The 25534-nt window shown below is 47.1% G+C and overlaps 1 protein-coding gene across 1 annotated transcript in view; it reads left to right on the top strand.

Annotated features, from left to right (window-relative positions):
* LOC145342508 (meckelin-like) overlaps positions 1 to 25534 on the top strand; it is a 92248-nt gene that overhangs the window by 36143 nt on the left and 30571 nt on the right. The window contains exons 11-18 of the mRNA XM_080188070.1: positions 855 to 920; positions 2547 to 2691; positions 3515 to 3623; positions 6117 to 6210; positions 10246 to 10302; positions 16664 to 16762; positions 20720 to 20818; positions 22965 to 23060. Coding sequence (XP_080044196.1) covers positions 855 to 920; positions 2547 to 2691; positions 3515 to 3623; positions 6117 to 6210; positions 10246 to 10302; positions 16664 to 16762; positions 20720 to 20818; positions 22965 to 23060 — 765 coding nt within the window. The remainder of the gene's footprint in view (positions 1 to 854; positions 921 to 2546; positions 2692 to 3514; positions 3624 to 6116; positions 6211 to 10245; positions 10303 to 16663; positions 16763 to 20719; positions 20819 to 22964; positions 23061 to 25534) is intronic.

A 25534-nucleotide genomic window follows, 5' to 3' on the forward strand; every position in this document is an offset into this window, starting at 1 on the left:
CTGTGAGTTTCAGTAAGATCCCCCCTCATCCTTCTAAACTCCAACGAGTACAGACCCAACATTCCTCATATGACAAGCTCCTCGTTCCAGGGATCATTCTTGTGAATCTCCTCTGGACCCTTTCCAAGGGCAGCACATCCTTCCTTAGATACGGGATCCAAAACTGCTCACAATACTCCAAATGAGGTCTAACCAGAAGAAAAACCTCTAAATAAGGCAATCTACCCACCCACCCATTGGAAATGCGTAGTGTGCACATCTCATTTTGTGCACATCTCTCAGTTACCTTCACCAGGTCCATAACCCTCTGAAGATCCCTGCCTTCGTCCCTTTAGCCTGAGGTTGTTCCCTCCGGTTCCAGCTTTCCCTACTTGTGGAAACATCCTCTCCATGACCACTCTATCCAGGCCTCACTGTACCCTGTAAGTTTCAATAAGATCCCGCCTCCTCCCTGTAGCCTCTTTTGCATCCTGGATTTTAACTGCTGTGTTATTATCGGTCATGCACTCTACGGATTAGCATCTGTAAACTGGAATTTCCTCGCTTAACCTGCTGACTTCTCCACCACGCCATTAAAACTCTCCTTAAAACCCACACCTTTTACCAAACTGTAGGTCACCTCTCATAACATCTCCGTATGTGGCTCATTGTCAAATGTTGACTGACAATGCTCCTGTAAAATGCCTTGGCATCTCTTGTTAAAGGTGCTATACAAATCAAGTTTTGGGTGCACCAGAAGAAAATGTTACTGTTTATTTCATTGTTGCTCTTTACGAGGTAACAAAGTACAGCAATTTTCAATGGTTATGTAATGACTTTGGTTTATCTAATTCACATATTTATCACTTTAACAGCTATGTCCAGACACTCAGGTATTGCAGGATGCAGCGTATAAATTTGGCTCCACCTACGTCCAGTCTGTGAGTATAGATCAACGCGGACAGATTTTCCTGGTTGACTGTTTATACTAAATCTGATGGTGTCGGAGAAGACTTTCTCCCTTACTCATCCTAAGGGAAATCTTGGCTGCGATATATGAAGGAATATTTTCCAAAATCCTCCCAAAGGATTTTAATATGGGCTTTGGGACCCTGACATTGGGGCAGACAACGGATACTGGGGCTGCAGTGGGCAGCAGCTGGACCAGCTAGGCTGTTTTACTCCAGAAGGCATCCTGACTCTCTGCCCAGTCAAAGGGGCCAGCAGCTTTGAAGACTCAGCCTGTGTGTCAAAGGCCAGTTACTAAAATAAGTTGCTTATTGTGCCCACTAGCAGTAAACCTTATGAGTTGTTCGTAGACTCCCTACAGTGCCATTCGGCCCAACAAGTTTGCACCGATCAGAATCCCATCCAGGTCCTATTCCTGTGACCCCCACATATTTACCCTCCTGACACTAGGGTCAATTTAGCATGGCCAATCAACCTACCCTGCACATCCTTGGACTGTGGGAGGAAACCGGAGCACCCGGAGGAAACCCACGCAGACACGGGGAGAACGTGCAAACTCCAAACTCTGCCTGAAGCCAGAATTGAACCTGGGTCTGTGGCACTGTGAGGCAGCAGTGCTAACCACTGTGCCACCCTGCTGCCCTGCGTTGGAGGCCGCAGATAAGCTAAGGAAGATGAGCCTCAGAATAGGAGTGGGATCATCACATTGACCGCAAGGCTTGGGCAACCTGAAAGGCACTTTTTTTAAAATTAACTTCCAGATTTGTTTGGATAAGCTGTCTACACATGGGACATCTTTACTCTGGTCTTCGAAGGTGCCAGTTTGGGGAGGGAAGTCCAGAGCTTAGAGTCTAAGCATTAGCAGGCACGGCCAACAATGTACATTCCAGTTGCTGCATGTGAGATGGCCAATTCCAGAGTTGATCAGAATAAGCAGTATTATACATTTAAGCCTTTGAAATGATGTTGAACTGTTTTGGAGTTGAGTTGAGTGGAGTAGCTAAACTCAAGCCTGTTTAATCTAAGTGAATTGGGGCAGCATGGCGACACAGTGGTTAACACTGTTGACTCACAGTGCCAAGGACCCGGGTTTAATTCCCAGCTTGGGTCGCTGGTTGTGTGGAGTCTGCACAGTCTCCCCATGTCTGTGTGGGTTTCCTCCGGGTCCTCCGGTTTTCCCCCACAGTCCAAAGATGTGTGGGCTAGGTGGATTGGCCATGCTGAATTGCCCCTTAGTGTCAAGAGGATTAGCATAATGCATGGGGTTATGGGAATAAGGCCTGGGTGGGATTGTGGTCGGCGCAGATTCGATGGGCCGAATGGCCTCCTTCTGCAGTGTAGGAACCTATAATAAACATGCCAGTTATGTTCGGCAGAGTTTGGGTGCTGACCTTAACCTATTTTTTCACTCACTGATGAATTGTTGGCATCGCTGGCCAGGCCAGTATTTATCGCCCATCCTTAATTGCCCTCAAGAAGGTGATGCTGAGCTGCCTTGTTAGCCTAACTGTCAAACTGCTGATCTGATTTCTTGAGCATTGGGAAAGGAGTTTGGAGACTGCGTTCAGAGCTGAGTGTATCTTATTATTTTATTTCAGTGCAAGATTCTGATCTCGGATCTTCTCAATCGATTCCCAGAGCCGGTCTTTTATGAGCTCTTTCTCCTGTTCAATGATAGCCAAGGAGTACAGAAGGTCTGGCCCATCCCCATGCAGAACCTGAACCTGGGAAGGAACGAAATACGTAAGTCCACCGTGTTCAGTAACACTCTGATGCTCTCGTTCCTCTGACAGTTATTGGGCAGATCATCGTATCTCATTAACTCTAAGGTGTTGTTTTCCTTTTCTGATAGTTTGACTCCTAAATGTGTTCAACTAACAGAAAGTTTATCCATTCTTGATGTGTCAACTGGGCTGGCAAGCCTGGCAGTTATTACCCATACCCTTGACCAACGTGGTGTGATTGGGCAGCACCAGAAGGTGGATAAGAAGCAGATGTGTTGGCCTGAGAGAGTGCAAAGGCCGGATTGGATAAAGGCGCAGGCTGTCCTTCCAGAGGATAGTAGGTGAACCAATTGGGTTTTTTCCTGATGAGAGTTTTTCTCCCAAGCCCTGCCAGCGGCTTCAACATGGAAAAGCAGTGGTGAACGTGAAGGGTGGTGCAGTTTTTACCCATAGCGACAGGGTCCTCGCCCAGTGTATTGGCACAGAAATCTCGCCAACTCATCAGTGCAGCACTGAGGGAGTGCTGCACTGTCACGAGGTGCCGCGTTACAGTTGAAACATTACGCCGTGCTCCCCACCTTCGATGTATCTCGAAGGAATGCAGAGGAATTATCCCAGCGTTCTGGTCAATAGCTGACCCTTAACATACGTTCACAAAATCGGACTTTCTGCTCATTATCATGTTTGCAGGATCTTGCTGTGTGAAAATTGACTGTTACGTTCCCTACTTTACAAATGATTACACTTCCAAAGTACTTTATTGGTTGTAGGCACTTTGGGATGTCCTGAGGTTGTGCACGGTGCGATATGAACTGCAGACTCGCTCTTGTTTTTGCTTCTAGGAACAGGGGCATTGCGGAGATTCTTTTTGGTCGATGGATTGACAGGGAGGACAGGCAGTCTCAGTAACCCACCAAACTCTGTCACCTACGCCAAAGACATTGTACTCAGGTGAGAGGATGAGCATCGCAGGCTGGTTCTGTCTGAGGCTTGAGTTTGTTGAATGGCTGATGCTAGGAACTACGTGCCTCACCAATTAGAGAATCAGATCTCTGATCATACCCAGTTTCACCTCCCTTCAGCCCAGCTCAGGGTGCGGAATGTGATCAGCAAATCCATCTAAACCTTTTCGAGTACAACACTATCCCCCGGAAATGGTGACCATGTACAGCAGTCGTGGTCTGTTCAAACTGCCCCACAGAATTAGCCTTTGAGTGGGAGGGCAATCACGAGTGGGGAGGACCATCTCAACTGGGAGGACCATCTCGAGTGAGAAGGCCATCCTGAGTGGGAGGACCATCTCGAGTGAGAAGGCCATCTTGAGTGGGAGGACCATCTCGCGTGAGAAGGCCATCTCGAGTGGGGAGGACCATCTCGAGTGGGAGGACCATCTTGAGTGGGATGACCATCTCGAGTGAGAAGGCCATCTTGAGTGGGGAGGACCATCCAGAGTGGGGAGGACCATCCAGAGTGGGGAGGGCCATCTTGTGTGTGAGGGCCATCTCATGTGGCAGGGCTTGCTGGATGCGTGCACGTGCAGTGAGAGAGTTTTATGTGAAATCTCACCCCAAGTTTCCAACTAGGGTGGCACTGTGGCACAGTGGTTAGCACTGCCTCCTCACAATGCCAGGGACACGGGTTCAATTCCAGCCTTGGGTGGCTGTGCCCCCCCCCCCCCCCCCCCCATGTCCGTGTGGGTTTCCTCAGGGTGCTCTGGTTTCCTCCAAGCATGTGCGGGTTAGGTCGATTGGCTGTGCTAAATTGCCCCTTAGTGTCAAGGGGACTGGCAGGGTAAATGTGTGGAGTTAGGCAGATAGGGACTGAGTGGGATTGTTGTTGGTGCAGACTCGATGGGCCGAAGAGCCTCCTTCTACAGTGTAGGGATTTATGGATTCTATTACTGATCATGCTGAGCAGTACAGATATTTTCCATAGAATTGTATCTCCCATCTTAAGACAAAACCTCTAGGAAATATCCATCACATACCTCCCAAGAGGGTTACTTATATCCTTATGACAGGACACTTAAGCACAAGTAATAACATCAGCACAGTTTTCCTGGAACCTGTGCAAACCTGAATGAACCTACCTTCGTACAGATTCCCTGCTTTACTAACTCCCAGTGTTACAGGTTAATGACTACACGAGGTGCATTCATAGAAATGTGCAGTCAGGAAGCCTGGCTGGCATCAGTAGCAACCCACCCTCGATAGATGTGGAGGCTTGTAAGACATAAAGTAGAGGCAGTCTCGTGGCACCTCCAGTCACCTGCATAATCTGGTGACTAATGTGATAACGCGTATCAGTAAGTCAAAAGACTCCATCGGCATGAGGTTACTGGACGTAGCAACTCGCCAAGGTTTCTGCAATGGCACCGTCCAAGCTCGTGACCTCTGACCCCAGGAGAGAGATGAGGGTGGCAGGTTCAAAGAGTTGAGAACACCTGAAAATTTCCTCACTAATCCCCAAATTGTATTCCACTCTGACTTGGAAATGACAGAACTGCCTCCCTGACAGCTCTGTGGGTGTACCAACGCCACACGGCGCTTCAAGGAGGTGGCCCACCACCACCTTCCCGAGGGCAATTAGTGATGGCCAATAAACGCTGGCCTAGCCCATGATGCCCACATCCAAAGAATGAAATTTTAAAAATTAAGTTAAAATAAATAGTGGTAGCCTTGAAGGGCGATGATGTGCAGTGGGCTGGTTTATTATTTTATTGATATTTGCTGATTTTTTTCTGTAGAGGGCGCTGCCGTCATTATCGTTCATAATTCTTCCAATGACTAAGAAAGAGGAAAGTCTTAGAATCCCACAGGGCAGAAGGAGGCCATTCAGCCCATCGATCCTACTCACCCCCTAACCCCCACGTATCTATCCTGCTAATCCTCCTGGCACTTAAGAGACAATTTAGCATGTCCAATCAACCTAACCCGCACATCTTTGGACTGTGGGATGAAACTGGAACACTTGGAGGAAACCCACACAGACACAGGGAGAATGTGCAAACTCCACACAGACGGTGTCCCAAGCTGGGAATCGAACCCAGGTCCCTGGAGCTGTGAAGCAGCAATGCTAGCCACTCCACCATCGTGTCACTTCATATCTGCGTGGGTTTCCTCCAGGTGCTCCGGTTTCCTCCCACAATCCGAAACTCAGAAAGCAGAGGGCTGAAGTAATTCTTTTCCAATGGATAGAACAAGACATTTTTTGGCATTATCCTTAAAAACCTTCTTTTGCACCTACTCCAGTGCCTCCTTATCCTTTTTATAATAGATTATCTGAAGGTGGGTGGGTTCAACTTGACAATATTCACATCTGTAATTAATTGTTAAGAGTTTTGCTCATGGCCCTGTGTATGTTCCGGTGGATTTTGTTTTGAAGGGAATAGTGTTTTGACAGATTCCGTCAGCTGCTTTTAATCTTTTATACATCTTGGTAAAGGACCTACCAGCCGACAAGGAACCCAATCAGAGAGCCACCATTTTTACTGACGATACGATACGCTCAAGTACCAGATCTCCGAGCACAAACGCAGGTATGTTCAATTTTCATTTTCAAGTGCAGTGCTTAGAACTTGCATGACAGCGGACAAGTTCGTAATATGCCCATGTCATTCCACTACCGTGCTATTCTTATTGAAGCTTATACTCCTCAGCCTTCACTAAATCTATGAGGAAGAAGTGAAGTCTGGGGAAAGAATCGCTGGAATTCTCCGACCTTGCTCGCGGCTGGGATTGTCCAGACCCGCTGCTGTGAACGGAGCACCAGATTCTCCGTTCTCGCCGGCAGTTATAGCGGAGCAGGCGAAACCCAGAGAATTCCGGCCAATGAGTTTGAGTAGGGATATGATGAGTCATCTCCGCTGTCAGTATTGAGGGTGTGCTGCATGGTCAGAAGAGCCATCTTTCTAATGAGCCATCAAACCAAGACCCCCATCTGTCCCCTCAGACGACCAGAACAGATCCCACAACAAATGATCCCACTTGAAGGACAAGGGAGTTATAATTGGTGTCTTAGCAGACGTTTATCCCTCAGCCAATACAGCACAATATCTGGTCATTCATGGAATCATAGAAACCCTACAGTGCAGAAGGAGGCCATTCGGGCCATCGAGTCTGCACTGACAACAATCCCACCTCGGTTCTATCCCCATAACCCCACATATTTACCCCGCTAATCCCTCTAGCCTACACATCCCGAGACACTGAGGGGAAATTCAGTATGGCCAATGCAGCTAAGCCGCACATCTTTGGACTGTGGGTGGAAACCAGAGCACCCGGAGGAAACCCATGCAGATACAGGGAGAACATACAGACCTCAAACAGTGATCCAAGCCAGGAATCGAACCCAGGTCTCTGGAGCTGTGGGGCAGTAATGCTAACCACTGTGCCACCTGCCACATATCCCATTGTTTTCAGGGAGCTGGCTGTATGCAAATTGGTTGCCATGGTTCCTATGTTGTAAAATGCTTTGGGATATCTTGATGTTATGAAGGGCAAGATATAAATACAAATCTTCCCTTGTTTTACTATCCACCTGCTACTACACATATGTAAATTAAATTGATAAAGTACATCTCCATGCAGATCTAACACTAGTGGCCTAAATGTACCAACTGAGATCAGGTATGGATCACTGTGTGTGTGTGGAGTCTGCATGTTCTCTTCATATCTGTGTGGGTTTCCTCCGGGTGCTCCGGTTTCCTCCCACAGTCCGAGAGATGTGCGGGTTAGGTGCATTGGCCGTGCTGAATTCTCCCTCATTGTACCCGAACAGGCGCCAGAGTGAAGTGGCTAGGGAATTTTCACACTAACTTATCAGTGAGGGCTTCTTTGGATCAGTGGGAGTTGACATTATTTCCCCCTGAATACTATCTCAACTGTGTCAGTCAATGAAGAACTCAGTTTTGGTTGAATACTGCATTGCATTTGACCAGTGGAGTGACTGAAGTCTTGGAATCACCTTCCAAAATGGACAAGGGGACTGAGTCATAGAATCAGAATCATAGAATCTTACAGTGCAGAAGGACGACTCTCTGATAGACCACCTTACTCAGGCCATATCTCCATAACCCTCCATATTTACCTCACTGATCCCCCTAACATACACATCTTGGGACAACTTAGCATGGCCAATCCACCTAACTTGCACAGCTTTGGAGTGTGGGAGGAAACTGGAGCACCCGGAGGAAACCCAAGCAGGCACCGACAGAATGTGCAAAATCTACACAGACAATTACCCGAAGCTGGTATTGAACTCAGGTCACTGACAGGTTTGAGCAGACCATATTAATAAAATAGCTATTGGCCCACCCAAAGGCACTTAAGATAATTCTTCATTCTCCCTGACAGCTGTGGCAGTGAATGATACAGGTAGGGTAGAACGACAAACACTTGTAGCCCCTTTAATGTAGGAAACTGCCCAGAAACTGCTCAGTTGGGTGCTCCCATTGACCTCACTGGAGAGGGGGTAACCTTCTAGGGTGGCACGGTGGCACAGTGGTTAGCACTGCTGCCTCACAGTGCGAGGGACCTTGGTTCGATTCCAGACTTGGGTCACTGCCTGTGTGGAGTCTGCATACTCTCCTCCCGCCGTGTCTGTGTGGGTTTCCTTTGGGTGCTCTGGTTTCCTCCCACAATCCGAAAAGACATGCTGATTAAGTGCGTTGGCCGTGCTAAATTCTCCCTCAGTGTATCGGAACAGGCATCAGAGTGTGGCGTCAAGGGGATTTCCACAGTAACTTAATTGCAGTGTTAATGTAAGTCTACTTGTGAAGCTAATAAATACATTTTAAACAATTTCACTGCTACCTAACTCACGTGACTGTTGGAAAAGCCACAGCTAAGAATAGGTGATGCCTCCAGAGTGTAATATTTGACTGGTACGAGCTACCCCAAATTCCAAGCTGCCGGAGGACATCAGTGCCTCTAGTTCAAGGTGGAAGGACATTGAAAAACAAAACTGGAGCCACTTTCATTCTTGGAAGAAAAAAATTTGCAATGGTTGAATTATTTTGTAATCAGTTTCAATCATTTTGACAACGTTCTAAGCCTGGAGAGACAAAGCAAGGTGACTGAGAGAGGTGAACAGAAACAGCCACCTTTACATTGAATTCTATCAATGTTACAGTACAGGACCATCCAATGGGTTGGTTTTTTTTATTCATTCGTGGGACGTGGGCGTCGATCGCTGGATGGCCAGCATTTATTGCCCATCCCTAGTTGCTCTTGGAGGGCAGCTAAGAGACATCCACATCGAGTCACATGTAGGCCAGACCGGGTAAGGACGTCAGATTTTCTTCCCTAAAGGGCATTGGTGAACCAGATGGGCTTTTCCGACAATGGTTTCACCATCATCAGTAGACTCTAATTCCAGATATTTTTTGTTGAATTCAAATTCCGCCATCTGCCGCCACGGGATTTGAACCCGGATCCCCAGAACAGCTTCGGGACTAATCATCAAGCAATGAAATCACAAGGCCATCACCTCTCCTTCTGGCCACACTCAACCCAAAAGTGGAAAATCCCATCTGATTTCAACAGACATGGTCCACCCCTCGCCCGCTACGATTCCCACAGTAGGCAGGATGGGAAAATTCCCCTGGTGTTTATGTTGCACACCAGCCTCCTCCCGCTCCTTTCCATCTAACCGGATAAACGGAGCCTTCTAATCCCTTTCTCTCACACATGCTTAACTAGCTTCAAGCTAAAACACATCAGTCTTATTTACCTCAGAGACTCCTTGTGGTAGCGAGTTTCTAGATTCTAACCACCCCCTGGAAAGTGACAGTTCCGCTGAAGCTTGTGGATAGAAATTGGGAAGGGAATCAAGGTACAGCTACAGGAGGAGACACGACGTTGGCACGGCGGCACAATGGTTAGCACTGCTGCCTCACAGCGCCCAGGGATCCGGGTTCAATTCCAGCCTTAGATCACTGTCTGTATGAAATTTTGCACATTCTCCCCGTGTCTGCGTGGGTTTTCTCCGTGTGCTCCGGTTTCCTCCCACAGTCCAAAGATGTGCAGGTTAGATGGATTGGCCACGCTAAACTGCCCCTTAGTGTCAGGGGTACCAGCTAGGGCAGATGTATGGGCTTATAGGGCCTGGGTGGGATTGTGATTGGTGCAGACTCGATGGGCTGAGTGGCCTCCTTCTGCACTGTTGGGATTCTATGATTTGGCTCAATTCTCATCACCGCAATGAGGCTGCAATACAATCAATCAAATGATGTGAAATGGAATGAATAAACCTCTGACAAGCCAAAACAATGCCCTGGGAAAGCAGTCCAGTCATAATGGGGGCTATTTTCCCATCCTGACCACCACAGGGATCGGAGCAGGCGGAAGGAGAGGGCGGACCATGCAAAGGTCCATGACCTCGGGCTGGATTCTCCGGTCTTGGGATGAGCAAAGCCGGAGAATCCCACCCAATACCTCACACTGGAAGAGTGTTCTTGCAGATTGCCTCCAGGAGAAGATTGTTTCTGTAATGAACGTTGCCTTGGTTACCCAAGGAGCTGACACGGTTGTGGAAGACTCCCTCACTGGTTCTTTCTGGCTTTCTCCTCTAGGTAACGTTCACTGTGCGTTACGACATGAGCTATTCAGTACACAAGAGAGATACCGATGTAAGTATTGGGATAAAAACCCAAAACGTGGCACATTTTCTCATTCGATTCCATCCGTCAATCCTACAGAAGAATAATTACAACACAATTCTAAACGTCTCCGCGCCTTCCCAGCGTAGTGTTTCTGCACTAGAGTTTTGTGAAACATTTGCCGAATGTTAAGTCACAGTTCCAGCCGAGTGATGTCATTGATTTTGAGCTTCTTTTTCACCCTGTGCTGGTGGAGACATGGAGGTTTAGTGAGAAGTTGCCCCGTAAGGGTGTTATTATGGCGTCCAATGCCCCTCTCATTTCATTTGCTGAGTGCAGTTAGATGGCCACAACGTGATTAATTTGCCTTCTTTTGACACAAATCTCTATTGCAAGACCCCAGAATGAACTGGATTTATGAAATTCAATATTGAAAATATCCCTGCTGCCTCAAGAGTAGAGTTCAGGTCTTCCGCCTTCCCATGCGAGTGGTGCACAGATTTCAGTGCCTCTCAGTGGAGACCAATCCAAGTGTTTACATTTAATGTTGCTGCCGAGCCTGACATGTTGTATACTCAGCATGTTCGTCCATCGAAGCTTCAAAGGCCAACCGTACACCACAATCTGTGGGCGGCACCATGGCACAGTGGTTAGCACTGCTGCCTCACAGCGCCGGGGACCCAAGTTCAGTTCCCAGCTTGGGTGACTGTCTGTGTGGAGTTTGTACGTTCTCTGCATGGGTTTGCTCTGGATGCTCTGGTTTCCTCCCACAGTCCAAAAGACGTGCTGGTTGGGTGGATTGGTCATGCTAAATTGACCCTTAGTGTCAGAGGGACAGCAGGGTAAATACTTGGGGTTATGGGGATAGGGTCTGGGTGTGATTGTTGTTGATGGGCCAAATGGCCTCCTTCTGAAGTCATAGAGGTTTACGCTATGGAAACAGGCCCTTCAACCTAACTTGTCTTTGCTGCCCTTTTTTTAAAACACTAAGCTAGTCCCAATTGTCCACATTTGGCCCATATCCCTCTCTACCAATTTTATCCACGTAACTGTCCAAATGCTTTCTAAAAGACAAAATTGTACCCGCCTCTACTACTACCTCTGGCAGCTTATTCCAGACACTCACCACCCTCTGTATGAAAAAATTGCCCCTCTGGACCCTTTTGCATCTCTCCCCTCTCACCTTAAACCTATGTCCTCTAGTTTAGACTCCTGTTTGGGATTCTGTGGTTCCATTTGACCAAGCTTATGTTAAACTACCGGAACATTTTCTTATGTGGCTTGGTGTCGGATTTGGTTTGATAAGCACTCCTGTGACGTGCCTTAGGATGCTGAGTACTCTAGAGGCACTAGATAAATGCACATTGTTCAGGGAGGATGGAGTCTGAGGTTACTTGGAGAGCGGAGTCAGGAATGTGAAAGCGTGGGGCATTGTGCAGGAGCATGGGACCACTGGGAGTACATAATATCCCGATTTATTTTGAATATATCCCGAATTAAATGGTTCATTTTCTAAAAAAAAATTATAATTGATTTTGATTATTCCAGGATTAGGTATTGTTCCTGTTTCCGTGTGAATTTTCCAGCGGTAGTTCCCTGTATTTCTGATTTGTACAGTCCCTGACCCGCAGTTTTGCATTGCTGCTGTTTCACTGCCCAATGAAATATAATACTGAAATGTTGCCAGAAAGTGATTGACTGTAAAAAATATTGACAGTGACAAAAACAGGCTAAAAATATCATAACAAGGCATAAGGCTTACAACATATTGAACGGGGTAGAGTATAATTCCGATTCTAAGTAAAATTTAAAGTTAAAATGTATTTATTTGTTAGTGTCACAAGCAGGCTTACATTAACACTGCAATGAAGTTACTGTGAAAATCCCCTAGTTGCCACACTCCAGTACCTGTCCGGATTCATTGAGGAAGAATTTAGAACAAAGAAAATTTGGCCCTCCAACATGCAGCCCAACTGAACTAAAACCCCCTACCCTTCCGGGACCCGATCCCTCCATTCCCATCATGTATTTTGTCAAGACATCCCTTAAAAGTCAATATCATATCTGCTTCCACTTCCTCCCCCTGGCAGCGAGTTCGAGGCATCCATCGCCCTCTGTGTCAAAAAACATGCTTTGTACCTGTCCTTTAAACCTTACCCCTCGCATCTTAACCTATGCCCCCGAGTAATTGATTCTTCCACCCTGGGAAAAAGCTTCTGACTATCCAATTTAGCATGGCCAGTGCACCTCATCTTTCAGAAGTAGATCCCTAATAGATATGAATATTGATCACAGGAACAGCCCAATGCTCCTGTAGAGTTGTTGTAAGCCTTGTGCCTATTGAGGCTCTGCACTTGACACTTGGCCTCAGTACTCCTAACTGTGGTGATTTTCGGAGTCCACCTCTGGTATCAGTGAGGAACCAGAGAGAATGCGCAGTTAGATGTAGAAATGAGTAGTTGCAACATTCTTGGACAGGTGCTTAGCCTTTACCCCTGGGTGAATGGTGATATTGACCCAGCCGGAAGACCTGCATATACTGACTGTTCCCCATTAGAATGTAGATGATTGGGTAATTCTTTGCTCCAGTATCCCTTGACGACCACACTACTGTACGTGTCTGGGATTGTTTTTACACATTTGCATTGGGTAGCTATCCACAACTCAAAGAAATGTGCTGAAGAAGTTACCCTGCATTTATCAAGAGACATTGCTGAAATTTTGGTTATGAGTTGCTATGGTATGAGTTCTATTTGCTACAATTTGTAGAGACTGTTTTTAAATAGACTCTGTGGACTGTTTGATGTGTGACGTTTACATAGGTTTTGCTGAGTAAATGGGTTTTGTTGTGGGTTCATCCTGTCTCAAACTCATTTGCAGCCACAGTGCGCACGATCTTACCGGCCATTCACACCATGTTTGCAATGAAATCGGAGATTTTGGCACCCAGCCAAATCTCTGTTCACTGCAAAGGGATGGGAAATTCCCACTGGTGTGAATGGCTATGTAATCCTGGCCAATGTTTTCAATAGACGTTTGAACTGGATAGACTTCAGACCACCTGAAGTGTATTGTCATCAACGTATAAACTTGGCTCTGGAATCTCAGTGACTATTTTAACATGTTCAATGTTTGCTCCGGACATTGTTGATCAAGGCGTGGGTAGCACAGTGGTTAGCACCGCAGCCTCACAGCGCTAGGGACTGGGTTCGAATCCCAGCTTGGGTGACTGTCTGTGTGGGGTCTGCACACTGTCACCAGTCTGGGTGGGTTTCCTCTGGCTGCTCCGGTTTCCTACCACACTCCAAAGATGTGCGGGTTGGGTGGATTGGCCACGTTGAATTACCCCATAGTGTCAGGAGGACTAACTAGGGGAGAAGCATGGGATTATGAGGATAGGGCCTGGGTGGGATTTTGGTTGCTGTAAACTCAATGGGTCAAGTGGCCTCCTTCTGCACTGTAGGGATTATATGATAACTTCTGATAAGTGACCAACTCAGAAACCCAGCAGTTGGGCTTGTTTTATATGTAAGAAAATTAGGGACTTTGCAGCAAATGCTATTAGAAATTAGATTTGAAGTGGAATGACTTTACATTTGTAAATAAAAGTTCACGCGCATCCTACAACTTCCACCCTGCATGAAGAGTGATCTTGTGGAGCTACAGTTGGATTCCTCTAACTGTCCTCTTTCTTTGCATTCTGAAGGGTGATCCAGGCTCAGAATGTTGGCTCTGTTCTCTCTCCACAGATGCTGTCAGACCTGCTGAGATTTTCCAGCATTTTTTGTTTTTGTTTCAGATTCCAGCATCTGCAGTATTTTGCCTTTAGCTGTTCCTTACTGGCCTCATTTTGTAACCTTTTGATGACTTTATTGAGGTTTCTCTGTGACTCCTCTACCTCAGTTTAAACCCCATAACATCATGCAATCTGGCCAAGGTTTACCTCAAACCCATAATCATGAATCAGAGAATACCTATAGTGCAGGAGGCTGTTCAGCCCATTGAGTCTGCACCGACACAATCCCACCCAGTCCATCCCCCCACATATTTACCCTGCTAATCTCTCTGACGCTAATTGTGCAATTTAGCATGGCCAATCAACCTAACCCGCACATCTTTGGACTGTGGGAGGAAACCGGAACATCTGGAGAAAAACCCACGCAGACACGGGGAGAATGTGCAAACTCTACATAGATAGTGACCCAAGCCGGGAATTGAACCCGGGTCCCTGGTGCTATGAGGCAACAATGCTAACCACTGTGCCACCATGCCACCCTGTACATCATAAATTTATGAAAAACACACCGTTGGATTACATCAGTAGGACCCCAGTAAAGTTTTAACCAGTGCCTGAGTGAAGGGGGAAGATTTTAGTCCAAAGATCGCGACAAAACCAACAGGTTGAGAACAGTAAAGCGTGCGAAGAATTGAGCGATCCGGCATGAGGTTAATGGTTAACGTGGAGAGTAAATAATATCAGGCAGTGTTACAAGGCAGTCAGGGATTTGGGTAATGTAAGCAAACAGACATTCAAACTGGAAGATTAGGTTGCAGCCTTGAACTTGTGCCAGATGTCTGTTTGGAACTATCCATTTCAGATCCTGTCCCTATCTTTATTTCACCTGTAAACAAGCATCATTGTAGCTGCCATTTTGTCGCACGGATATTCTTCATCACATCTCTCATCTCCTTGCTCCCATTGTGGGCTTTTGGGACGTTTGACGATGGCGTTCAGGTGGAAGTTCATGTCGTTAGGGTTGGCGGTTGAACGTAATCCTCTCCGCTCAGTGGAAAGGGATGGGGTGTGATTAAAAATGAGCAGGTTCACTTACTGACCAGATCAGATCATAGTCCGTTCCAGAATAATCTGTGGGGTTTTCCAGGTAGGGGAGGTGGCCGCCTATAGCAAGGGGGTGTGCATCATAAATTCATGAAAAACAATATTGGATTTCAGTAGAGTTTTAACTAGTGCCTGAGTGGAGGACCAATGCCTGTTTTCCTCCTAGGTCTGCACAGTGACCTCAATATAGAAGAAGCCCTGTAAGTAAGTCTAGAACTTGGGGCTAAAAGGAGATGGTGTGGTCCTCCCAGCCTCATACAAGACTTTGCCGCAGCCTGGATTCTTTGCCAGCCCCGCTCCTCTGCAATTTCCCTCCCAAATGCCTTCCCACCCACTATTCCCCACTGTAGACCCAATTGACGTTTGAACTGGGGTCAAGCAAGGCTGTGTTATCGCACCACACTCTTCGTAATCTTCCTCGCTGCATTGCTTCATCTCACCCTCAGTAAGCTCCCCGCTGGAATGGAGCCAAACTACGGAAAAGTGGGAATCTGTTCAACCTCCAGGGTTATCAAAACCCACGATGAGGCATTGGACAACATGGACCACTTTTCACACCTTGGGAGCCTGCTGTCAGCTAGGACTGACATCAACAGCAAGGTGACACACCACTTTCAATGTGCGCTCTTCCTCTCAGGAACAACCGAAGGAACAGGTAGCACAGTGGTTAGCGCTGCTGCTTCAGAGCTCCAGGGTCCTGGGTTCGATTCCTGGCTCGGGTCACTGTGTGGAGTTTGCGCATTCTCCTCGTGTCTGTGTGGGTTTCCTCCAGTTTCCTCCCACAGTCCAAAGATGTGCAGGTTACGTTGATTGGCCACGCCAAGAAATTGCCCCTTGGTGTCCAGGGATGCATGGATTCGTGGGTATAATGTGTAGGGATATGGGGGTAGGGCCTGGATGGGATTGTGTTTGGTGCAGGCCTGAGGGCTGAAGGGCCTCTTTCTGTGCTGTAGGGTTCTATGATTCTATGATTCAATCAGCAAATCACAGGGTCATACAACCTGTGTACCTGGCATTACACTGGCACTGAAATGTATACACAAGGTTGCTCAGTTGTATGGTAGGAAAATCGTCTTTTAATGGTTAGGCCAACAACCAATTTAAGATAATCAGCCAAACTCGTAATGTGGCTCATTTATTGTTGTTAGAAATGCTAAATGGGCTCATTCCTCACCAACAAATACAACATGTTCAAATATTACACTTTTTTCAAATTATCCAGAAGCTTAGGGAGCTTATAGTTTGCTGTTGCTTTCTCCATGGCAACCCTTTGGCCAATCAGAGTCAACTTGCCAACCAATCAGCAGCTGTGATATAAATTGTTGTGATTGTTTAAAATTTGCTATTCTTGCATTTGTCTTGATGAGTGCAACTTGAAAAGATTCAGCAACCTGTGCCTCTTTTCAGTGAGTGGCTGTTTGATGATATGAATTACGTTATTCATGCTTGCTATTTTACAAATCTGCTATCAGTGATATTCCATGAATGTCCACACTCTTTGAACTTGCCCCATGTCACCTCTGACCAGCTGTGTCTGATTTCACTATGTAGATAGCCCTGGGCGTTCTTGGATCCCTGGCTGTTTTCATAGCGATGCTGGAGACAAGCAGCTGGAGACGGAGGAGCGGACTAGAATTTATAGACGTGGTGGTAAGTACAGGCCTAATGTCTTGCTGTGTGGCGTGGTGTCCGAATCAGTTTGATAATACTTGTACAGGACCTGGTTATGTTAACACTGCTATATTAATGCACATTGTTATAGAGGAAAGAGAAACACTGCATTAATGTGGAGCCTTCCGCAACCTCAGGAATTTACAGCCAATGAAGTTCTTTTGAAGCGCGGTTAACTGAAGTTTTACCCCTCTCTTAACACGCAAACACAAAATTAAGCTTACATAAAGTTATATCTTACTCATAAAGCCAATAAATACAAATCTAACTTGCTTAAAATGATGCCTGTTTCCTGACAGTCCATCTTTTTCTTTTGCCACAACTACTCCGAATCTAACTGTATTTTGATCACTGCCACCCAAATGCTCCCCACTGATTCCTCTCCCACCTGCCGTACTTCACTTCCTAAAACTAAATTCAGAGCTGCCCCCCAGTCTTGAGCTTGTCACTTCCTGGCAATAAACTTCTCCTGAATGTATTTTAAGAATTCTGCACCCTTTTCACATTTACTTTATCACAGTTAATATTAGGGTTTTTGAGATTGCCAACCAGTGCTGCCTTATTGGTTCTGCACTTTTTAACATTATACCTCTTTTCTCCCAAGATGGCGCCAGAGCGAGGTGGTTTCTTTCAAGCTGTGCGCAACACAACTTCTATCTTTCACTCTCGTTCTATGCTTCTAAAACTTCATTCTAACTCTTTTAAACTCACTATGTTCTGCACTCTCTCATTTCCTTCTCCTATGAATGGTATGTTTTGTCTGTATAGCTCACAAGAAACAGTACTTTTCACTGTATGCTAATACATGTGACAATAATAAATCAAATCAAAATCAAAGATATTTATTCTTCTATCTCCCCCTACACTCTGGTAGTACACCCTGCACTCCAGTATAGCTCACCATTCCGCTCCCTCAATTCAATCCATATGGCTCCATTTAATGATCTTTATGGCTCATGAAGCCCTTGTCACAGAAGGGATTGTTTCTTTAATCAATATTTTGATCCCTTTCTGCCCATTTCAGTTTCTAATTCTCTCTCTGTCCTGTCTGCAAATCCAGTAGCCAGCAATGTTGAACTGTCATTCCTGCTTTTACAAGCCATTGGCTATGATATACTTCCAAGGACTTACTTCTGTTCCCAGCTTAACTGTCTTATTCACCTTGCATTGAGGGTACATACCGCAGTCGCTGAACAAGTCCTTGTTCTCTATTTTACAGCTATTGTTTTCTTTACTTTTTTTAATTCATTTGTGGGAATGGTGTCGCCGGCTGGCCAACATTTACTGCCCATCCCTAGTTGCCCTTGGAGGGCAATTGAGAGTCAGCCACATTGCTGTGACTCTGCAGTCACATGTAGGCCAGACCAGGTAAGGGTGGCAGATTTCCTTCCCTAAAGGATATTAGTGAACCAATTAATAGTTTTCCACCTTCCATTTCCAGCTAGGTATCTCTCCCTTCGGAATCTGTGCTCAGATTCTCACCCCTCCTCCCTTGCCAAGCTAGTTTATACGCTCACCTTGCAATAATAACGCCCCCTGGCTGCAGTCTGGAGAAATACTCCACCAGTTTGTCCAGGTCCCATCTCCTCCAGAACCACGTCCCATTCCCACAGGAATCCAAAACCCTCCCGCCTTCACCATCACTTTAGCCTCGCTTTCATCTGCGCCATCCTCTTATTCCTGTAATGACTCCCACTTGGCACTGGGAGTAATCTGGAAATTATGACCTTTGAGATTCTACTTTTTAATCACTTTCCTAGCTCCCTAAGATCTGACTGCACGACTGTGTCTCTTTCCATCTATGTCATTGGTACCAATGTAGACCAAGACCTGCAACTGTTAACCCCCCCCCCTCAGAATGTGGTACTATACTCCGTGCGGACAACCTGTGCCCATGATGTACAGTCAGTACATACAGACTGATGCCCCGGGTTAGGGGTAAGTGGCGCTCATTGGGAGACTGGTGAGAAAATCTCAGGCCGGAGGATCCTGATTTTTCCTTCTTTACTTTTCTCCATGAGATGTGAATGGCGCTGGCAAAGCCAGCATTTGAGTCCCATCCTGGAGGGCCGAATGGCCTACTCCTAGTTTCTCTGTCTCCAGTTAACCTTGAACTGCACACTTCAGAAGGCAATGCAGAGATGTCACATGCAGGCCAGACTGGGCAAGGATGGCAGATTTCCTTCCCTAAAAGGTATTGGTGTACCAGCTGAGTCTTTGTGACAATAGTTTCACCGAGGCTGGCTTTATATTCCAGTTTTATTTGTTGAATTTAAGTTCCACCAGCAGCTGTGGTGGGAATTGAATCCATGGCCCAAGAACATGAGGTTGGATCTGGGGATTATTGGTTTAGTGATATTTGTTTTTTATCTAAAATGAACAGAAATTAGTTGCTTTGGGCTCAAAGCTTCTTAACGAGTTCTACCCTATCGTGCAGTCTGTGTACACGTTTACCATTGTGATTCTAAGCGCTGAATCTGAGAGTGTTTCAGATCTGATTTGTAAACCTGGTGCCCCCACACACACTCTGCCTGAAAAAAAGTCACAATTTTAAATCGCACTGCAGAAGCCTGTGGATGGGGTTTATTGCGCGTGAAACACTGCAGCTCTGATTGGAGTCTCCAACTGTGTGAGTGCAGTAAAAAAAATATGAAAAACACTCTTCTGCCACAGCTTTATGCAGCTCGGGAGCGATGGCCCCTACAGACATCACCTCATCCCCACTTACGCAAGGATATTTTGGCCTTGGAGGGAGTGCAGAGGAGGTTTACTAGGCTGATGCCGGAGTTGAGGGGGTTGAGCTATGAGGAGAGGCTGAATAAACTAGGCTTGTACTCGTTAGAGTTTAGAAGAATGAGGGGAGATCTCATTGAGACGTATAAGATGATGAATGGGATGGATAGGATAGAGGTGGAGAGACTCTTCCCGCTCAGAAAGGACAGTAGGACTAGGGGGCACAGCCTCAAGATAAAGGGGGGGCGGTTTAGAACGGAGTTGAGGAGGAACTTCTTCACTCAAAGGGTGGTGAATCTCTGGAATTCTCTGCCCGTTGAAGTGGTGGAGGCTGCCTCGCTAAATATTTTTAAGACGCGGGTTGATGGATTTTTGATAAGAGAGGGGATTAAGGGTTATGGGGAGAGGGCGGGAATGTGGAACTGAGCCACGACAGATCAGCCATGATCTTATTGAATGGCGGGGCAGGCTCGAAGGGCTAGATGGCCTACTCCTGCTCCTATTTCTTATGTTCTTATAACATAACTGTCCCCCTTATCCACCCACTCCCTCCCCCCCCCGCTACCCAGACCGATCGCAACCCCTGACCAACTCCACCCCCCCCCCCCCCCCCCCCCCCCCCCGCCATCAGAGAACAATCCGTACTGTTCTCCAAGATGCAAATTCTGATAACACTAGTTATCTGTTATTGCTACCGTCAATATTGGAAGAAAGGTATCATATAATCTTTAGCCTTGCCCATAAATGTCAATGCACTCCTGCTCCTTAACCCTTTTGCTCACGGTCCACGTTAATCAGCTTACTGACATCTAAAAACGTGACTTGCTGTCGGGGGAGAATGGTGCGAAAGTTCACTGCCAATTTGACAATCTGACTCAACCAGATGGATTGTTAAGGGTGGAGAATGGGGGAGTTGGGGAAGTGACAGCCACTTAGTGGATAGGTATCCTCTGAGGGATAGGTATCCTCTGAGGGCAGAGGTCAGGTATGTCTACGAGCACTCTAAGAAGGTTTCTAGCTGAGATGTTCCATTTATACCAAGGTGGTGCCCAGTTACAGTTCAAACACCTGACACTAACTATTTTAACCTTTGTTGACATTTATACCAGAAAATTGATCCACTTTTCCCCCTTCCCTACTAGCAGTTGTTGATACAGTCTTGTTGTATATCGCATTCCTCATTATCTCCTTTCCTTTACACAGACAATTGTGAAGTATTTTGCCTATTTTGCTGGTGCCCTGTCCAATACCTTCTTCCTCGTTACGTTTGGCACGGGTGTTTACTGGCTTATCGTGTACAAGGTAAGGGGGTCACTGCTTACTCCTGTCTCGTCCGCCAATCATCCAAGGGAAGTGCACGTCATGGAGAGGAAGACTTGCATTTATATCGTGCCTTTCACAACCTCAGGACATTTCAAAATCGCTTTAATGTCAAAGAAGTGATTTTTAGAAATGCGGTCACTGTTTGTAGAATCGTGGATTCCTGCAGTGCAGGAAGAGGCTGTTCAGCCCTTCAAGTCCACACCAATAACAATCCTATCCAGACCCTATCTCTGTGACCCCATATATTTATCCCACTAATCCCTTTCAACTACATATCCTGAGGAGACTAAGGGGTAATTTAGCTCGGCCAGTGCACTTAACCCCCACATCTTTGGACTGTGGGAGGAAACCGGAGCTACCCAGAGGAAACCCCACTCAGACACAGGGAGAACCTGCAAACTCTACACAGACGGTGGCCTAAGCCGGGAGTCGAACCCAGGAGCTGTGAGGCAGCAGTGCTAACCACTGTGCCATCTGTGACTTTGTAATAACTAGCTTGTGTTCAGTGAGAAGCCACAAACACCAATCACAGATCATTCTGTCCTCTAATACTGCCGAACGTGGAATATGTATTAGCCAGGCCATCGGGAAGAACCTCCACTTTAAGTCTATTTATTAATGTCACAAGTAGGCTTATATTAACACTGCAATGAAAATCCCCTAGTTGCCGCACTCCGACGCCTGTTCGGGTACACTGAGGGAGAATTTAGCATAACCCGGGTCCCTGGTGCTGTGAGGCAGCAGTGCTAACCACTATGCCATGGGATCTACTGAATCCACCTGGCCACAGGTTACCTTCCCTGATCTGATGATGCCATGTTGCCTTAATGCTGACGTTGGAAGTGTCAGCCTGGATTTTGTGCTCCCGTCCCTGGAGTTGGACTTTAGCCTGAAACCTCCTGATTTGGAGACTACCTGCTGAACACCAGCCCAGCCTGTAACCCATTGAAACAAATGGACAGAAGGTCTGGCAGTGCACAGTCCTGTGGAAGATAGGCTCTTGCTGAGCGACAGAGGTATTACAGTGAATCGTTCCCAGTTTCCGCTCACTGTAAGCATATCGTTCCTCATGACCTTTCTCTGGGTTACGTTCTCAAGGCTGAATCATGTCAACCAGGAAGGGTAATGACACTACAACAACAACTTGCATTTATGTAGCACCTTTGACATTGTACGATATCTCAAGATGCTTTACAGTAACATTGCAGGACAAAGGTTTGACACTGAGCCCCATAGAGAGATATTGGGACAGGTGACCGAAAGATTTGATTTGATTTTTTCTTGTCATATGTATCGGGCTACATTGGGTACAACAAAAATATTGTTTCTTGTGTGCTATACAGACAAAGAGTCTGGATGTTCTTAGAGTACATAGAGGAGAAGGAAAAGAGAGGGTGCAGAATGTAGTGTTACAGTCACAGATAGGGTGTAGAGAAAGATCAGTTTAATATAAGGTAAGTCCATTCAAAAGTCTGATGGCAGCAGGGAAGAAGCTGTTCTTGAGTTGATTGGAACGTGACCTCTGATTTTTGCATCTTTTTACCAGCAGAAGAAGGGGGAAGAGGGAATGTCCGGGGTGCGTGAGGTCCTTAATTATGCTGGCTGCTTTTTAAATGTTTTTTTAATGAGTTTTAAGTAAAAGCTGGAGAGGCAGAAAAGTTGAAGAAAGGAATTCCAAAACTTAGGCTCCAGGCTGCTGAAGGTACGGCCGGTGATGAAAACCAAGGATAGAAGAGCAAAGGAGTCTTGGAAAGTTGTAGATTCGGGCAGGTTTGCTTGGGTCCCCACTGATGTTTATTTTATTTGTTCAATACATTGTGTTCACAGACTCTGCGAAGCAGCTCCCCTTGTCACGTTACACATCCTCAAGCCTTGAATCAAGATATATTTATGATAAATTGATGGAAGCCAGTGGATGAGGGGACAGTGTGATCAAACTGATGTAGGGCAAAGTCTTTGTTAAAATCATATTCCTTTGGCAAGCCTTAAAATCCAAATGGAACGTAACACGTCTAGTACAATATTGTCAGGGAGGTTTCAACATTGTTCAGGAGCCAGGAAACGGTGTGGGCGGAGAGCATTTAGCACCAATGCATTCATTTCCCTTTTGCATTTCTCTTCACAGGGTCAGCAGTCCACAGTTGAGGTAGCACTGCCCCCAGCTGGTGGGAAGATTGAAACCGATTTCATCATCTATGTGTCCTGTGCATTTGGACTGAAGGTACAAAACAGCATTAGCAGTGGGCACTCCTGGTGAACTTCTGCCCAGAGTTGCCTCAGATATCTCTTTGAATATCTGGTGTTTAACATGGATGTTGCACCTTCCTTCTCTTCAGATTTGAGCTATAAGGAGAGACTAGATGGGCTTGGATTATTTTCTCTAGATGTGGAGATGCTGGCGTTGGACTGGGTTAAACACAGCAAGAGGTCTCACAACACCAGGTTAAAGTCCAACAGCCATGATGTGGTGATGCCGGCGTTGGACTTTAACCTGGTGTTGTGAGACTTCTTATTGTTGTTTTCTCCAGAGCAGAGAAGGCTGAGAGGGGACATGATTGAGGTGTGTAAGAGCATGAAGGGTATGGACAGGATGAATAGGCAAAAGCTGTTCTCCTTGATTAAGAGGTCAATCAAAAGGGGACTTAGTTCTCGGGTGAGGAGATTCAGAGGGGATTTGAGACAAAAACCTTTTCACTCAGAGGTGTGTTAGGATCTGGAATGCACTGCCTGGGAAGGTAGTAGAGACTGCAAACCTTACAACCTTCAAAAAATATTTGGACGAACACACAAAATATCAAAACAACCAGGAATATGGGACAAGTGCCCTAAAATGGGATTAGTGCCACTTTAGAGGTAGGGATTGTCGGTGCGGACTCAATGGGCCAAAGGGCCTTTTCTGCGCTGAACAATCTCTCAGAATGACATCCAGAATTACAAAACTGCAAAACGCCGATGCCAGTAAGAATGGATTTCAGCAGCTGCTTTTCACTTATAAAAGAGAACTGTCAGAGTATCGCTCTGGGGATTGTTGTTGGCACATCTTCCTCTGAGATTTCCCTTTATGGTATTTTAGTAGATGATTTTTATTCCCCAGTGTGGTTCTAGGGCCTGTTGCCAGGATGTTTATGGCCTCCTCGAGCTCAGTGGGATATCACAGTCCTGCTGGAGTCATCAGCAATCTAAATGGCTTACCGCAACCTTGGTGGTGGGGGGGGAGGAGATACCATGGTGGGGGTGAAGGGGGGGAGCGGTGGGGGAGATACCATGGTGGGGGCTGGGGGGGAGGTGGGGGAGATACCATGGTGGGGGCTGGGGGGGGAGGTGGGGGAGATACCATGGTGGGGGCTGGGGGGGAGGTGGGGGAGATACCATGGTGGGGGTTGGGGGGGTGGTGGGAGAGATACCATGGTGGGGGTTGGGGGGGTGGTGGGGGAGATACCATGGTGGGGGTTGGGGGGGTGGTGGGGGAGATACCATGGTGGGGGTTGGGGGGGTGGTGGGGGAGATACCATGGTGGGGGTTGGGGGGGTGGTGGGGGAGATACCATGGTGGGGGTTGGGGGGGTGGTGGGGGAGATACCATGATGGGGGTTGGGGGGGTGGTGGGGGAGATACCATGGTGGGGGTTGGGGGGGGGGTGGGGGAGATACCATGGTGGGGGTTTGGAGGGGGGAGGTGGGGGAGATAACATGGTGGGGGTTGGGGGGGGGAGGTGGGGGAGATAACATGGTGGGGGTTGGGGGGGGGGAGGTGGGGGAGATACCATGGTGGGGGTTGGGGAGATACCATGGTGGGGGCTGGGGGGGGGAGGTGGGGGAGATACCATGGTGGGGGCTGGGGGGGGAGGTGGAGGAGATACCATGGTGGGGGCTGGGGGGGGGGGAGGTGGGGGAGATACCATAGTGGGGGTTGGGGGGGGAGGTGGGGGAGATACCATGGTGGGGGTTGGGGGGGGAGGTGGGGGAGATACCATGGTGGGGGTTGTGGGGGGGTGGGGGAGATATGCCATGACGGGGGTTGGGGGGGAGGGGTGGGGGAGATATGCCATGACGGGGGTTGGGGGGGAGGGGTGGGGGAGATATGCCATGACGGGGGTTGGGGGGGAGGGGTGGGGGAGATATGCCATGACAGGGCAGTAAAACCATCTATGTGAGGAAGAGCTGTGTAATTTTCTATTGGCTCATTACGTTCTGTAAGCCTATACTCTCTGGAATTTGGAAGAATGAGGGGAGATCAAATTGAGGTCCTCAAGATGATAAAAGGTATGGACAAAGTAGGTGTGGAGCGGATGCTTCCTCGTGTGGGACATTCTAGGACAAGAGGTCATAGTCTTAGGATAAGATGTAGCAAATTTAAAACAGAGTTGAGGGAAATTACTTCTCCCAAAGGAAGTCGATCTGTAGAATTCACTACCCCATAGTGCGGTGGGTGCTGGGACAGTGAGTAAATATAGGGAGGAGTTAGATTTTTAATTGGTAATGGGTTGAAGGGTTATGGGGCAAAGGCAGGAAAATGGGGATGAGGAGTATATCAGCCATGATCGGATGGCAGAGCAGACCCAATGGGCCGAATGGCCTAATTCTGCTTTTTTATCTTGTGAACTTATGAACTTATCTATTTATCCCCAATGCCCACATTCAGATGTCAGGGTTTACAACATTAGGAAACTATTTGTGGCGCTGGTCAGCCTCCTGTG

This window comes from Carcharhinus amblyrhynchos, chromosome 4, assembly GCF_965287045.1.
Source record: "Carcharhinus amblyrhynchos chromosome 4, sCarAmb.v2.hapA, whole genome shotgun sequence".
NCBI lineage: Eukaryota > Metazoa > Chordata > Chondrichthyes > Carcharhiniformes > Carcharhinidae > Carcharhinus > Carcharhinus amblyrhynchos.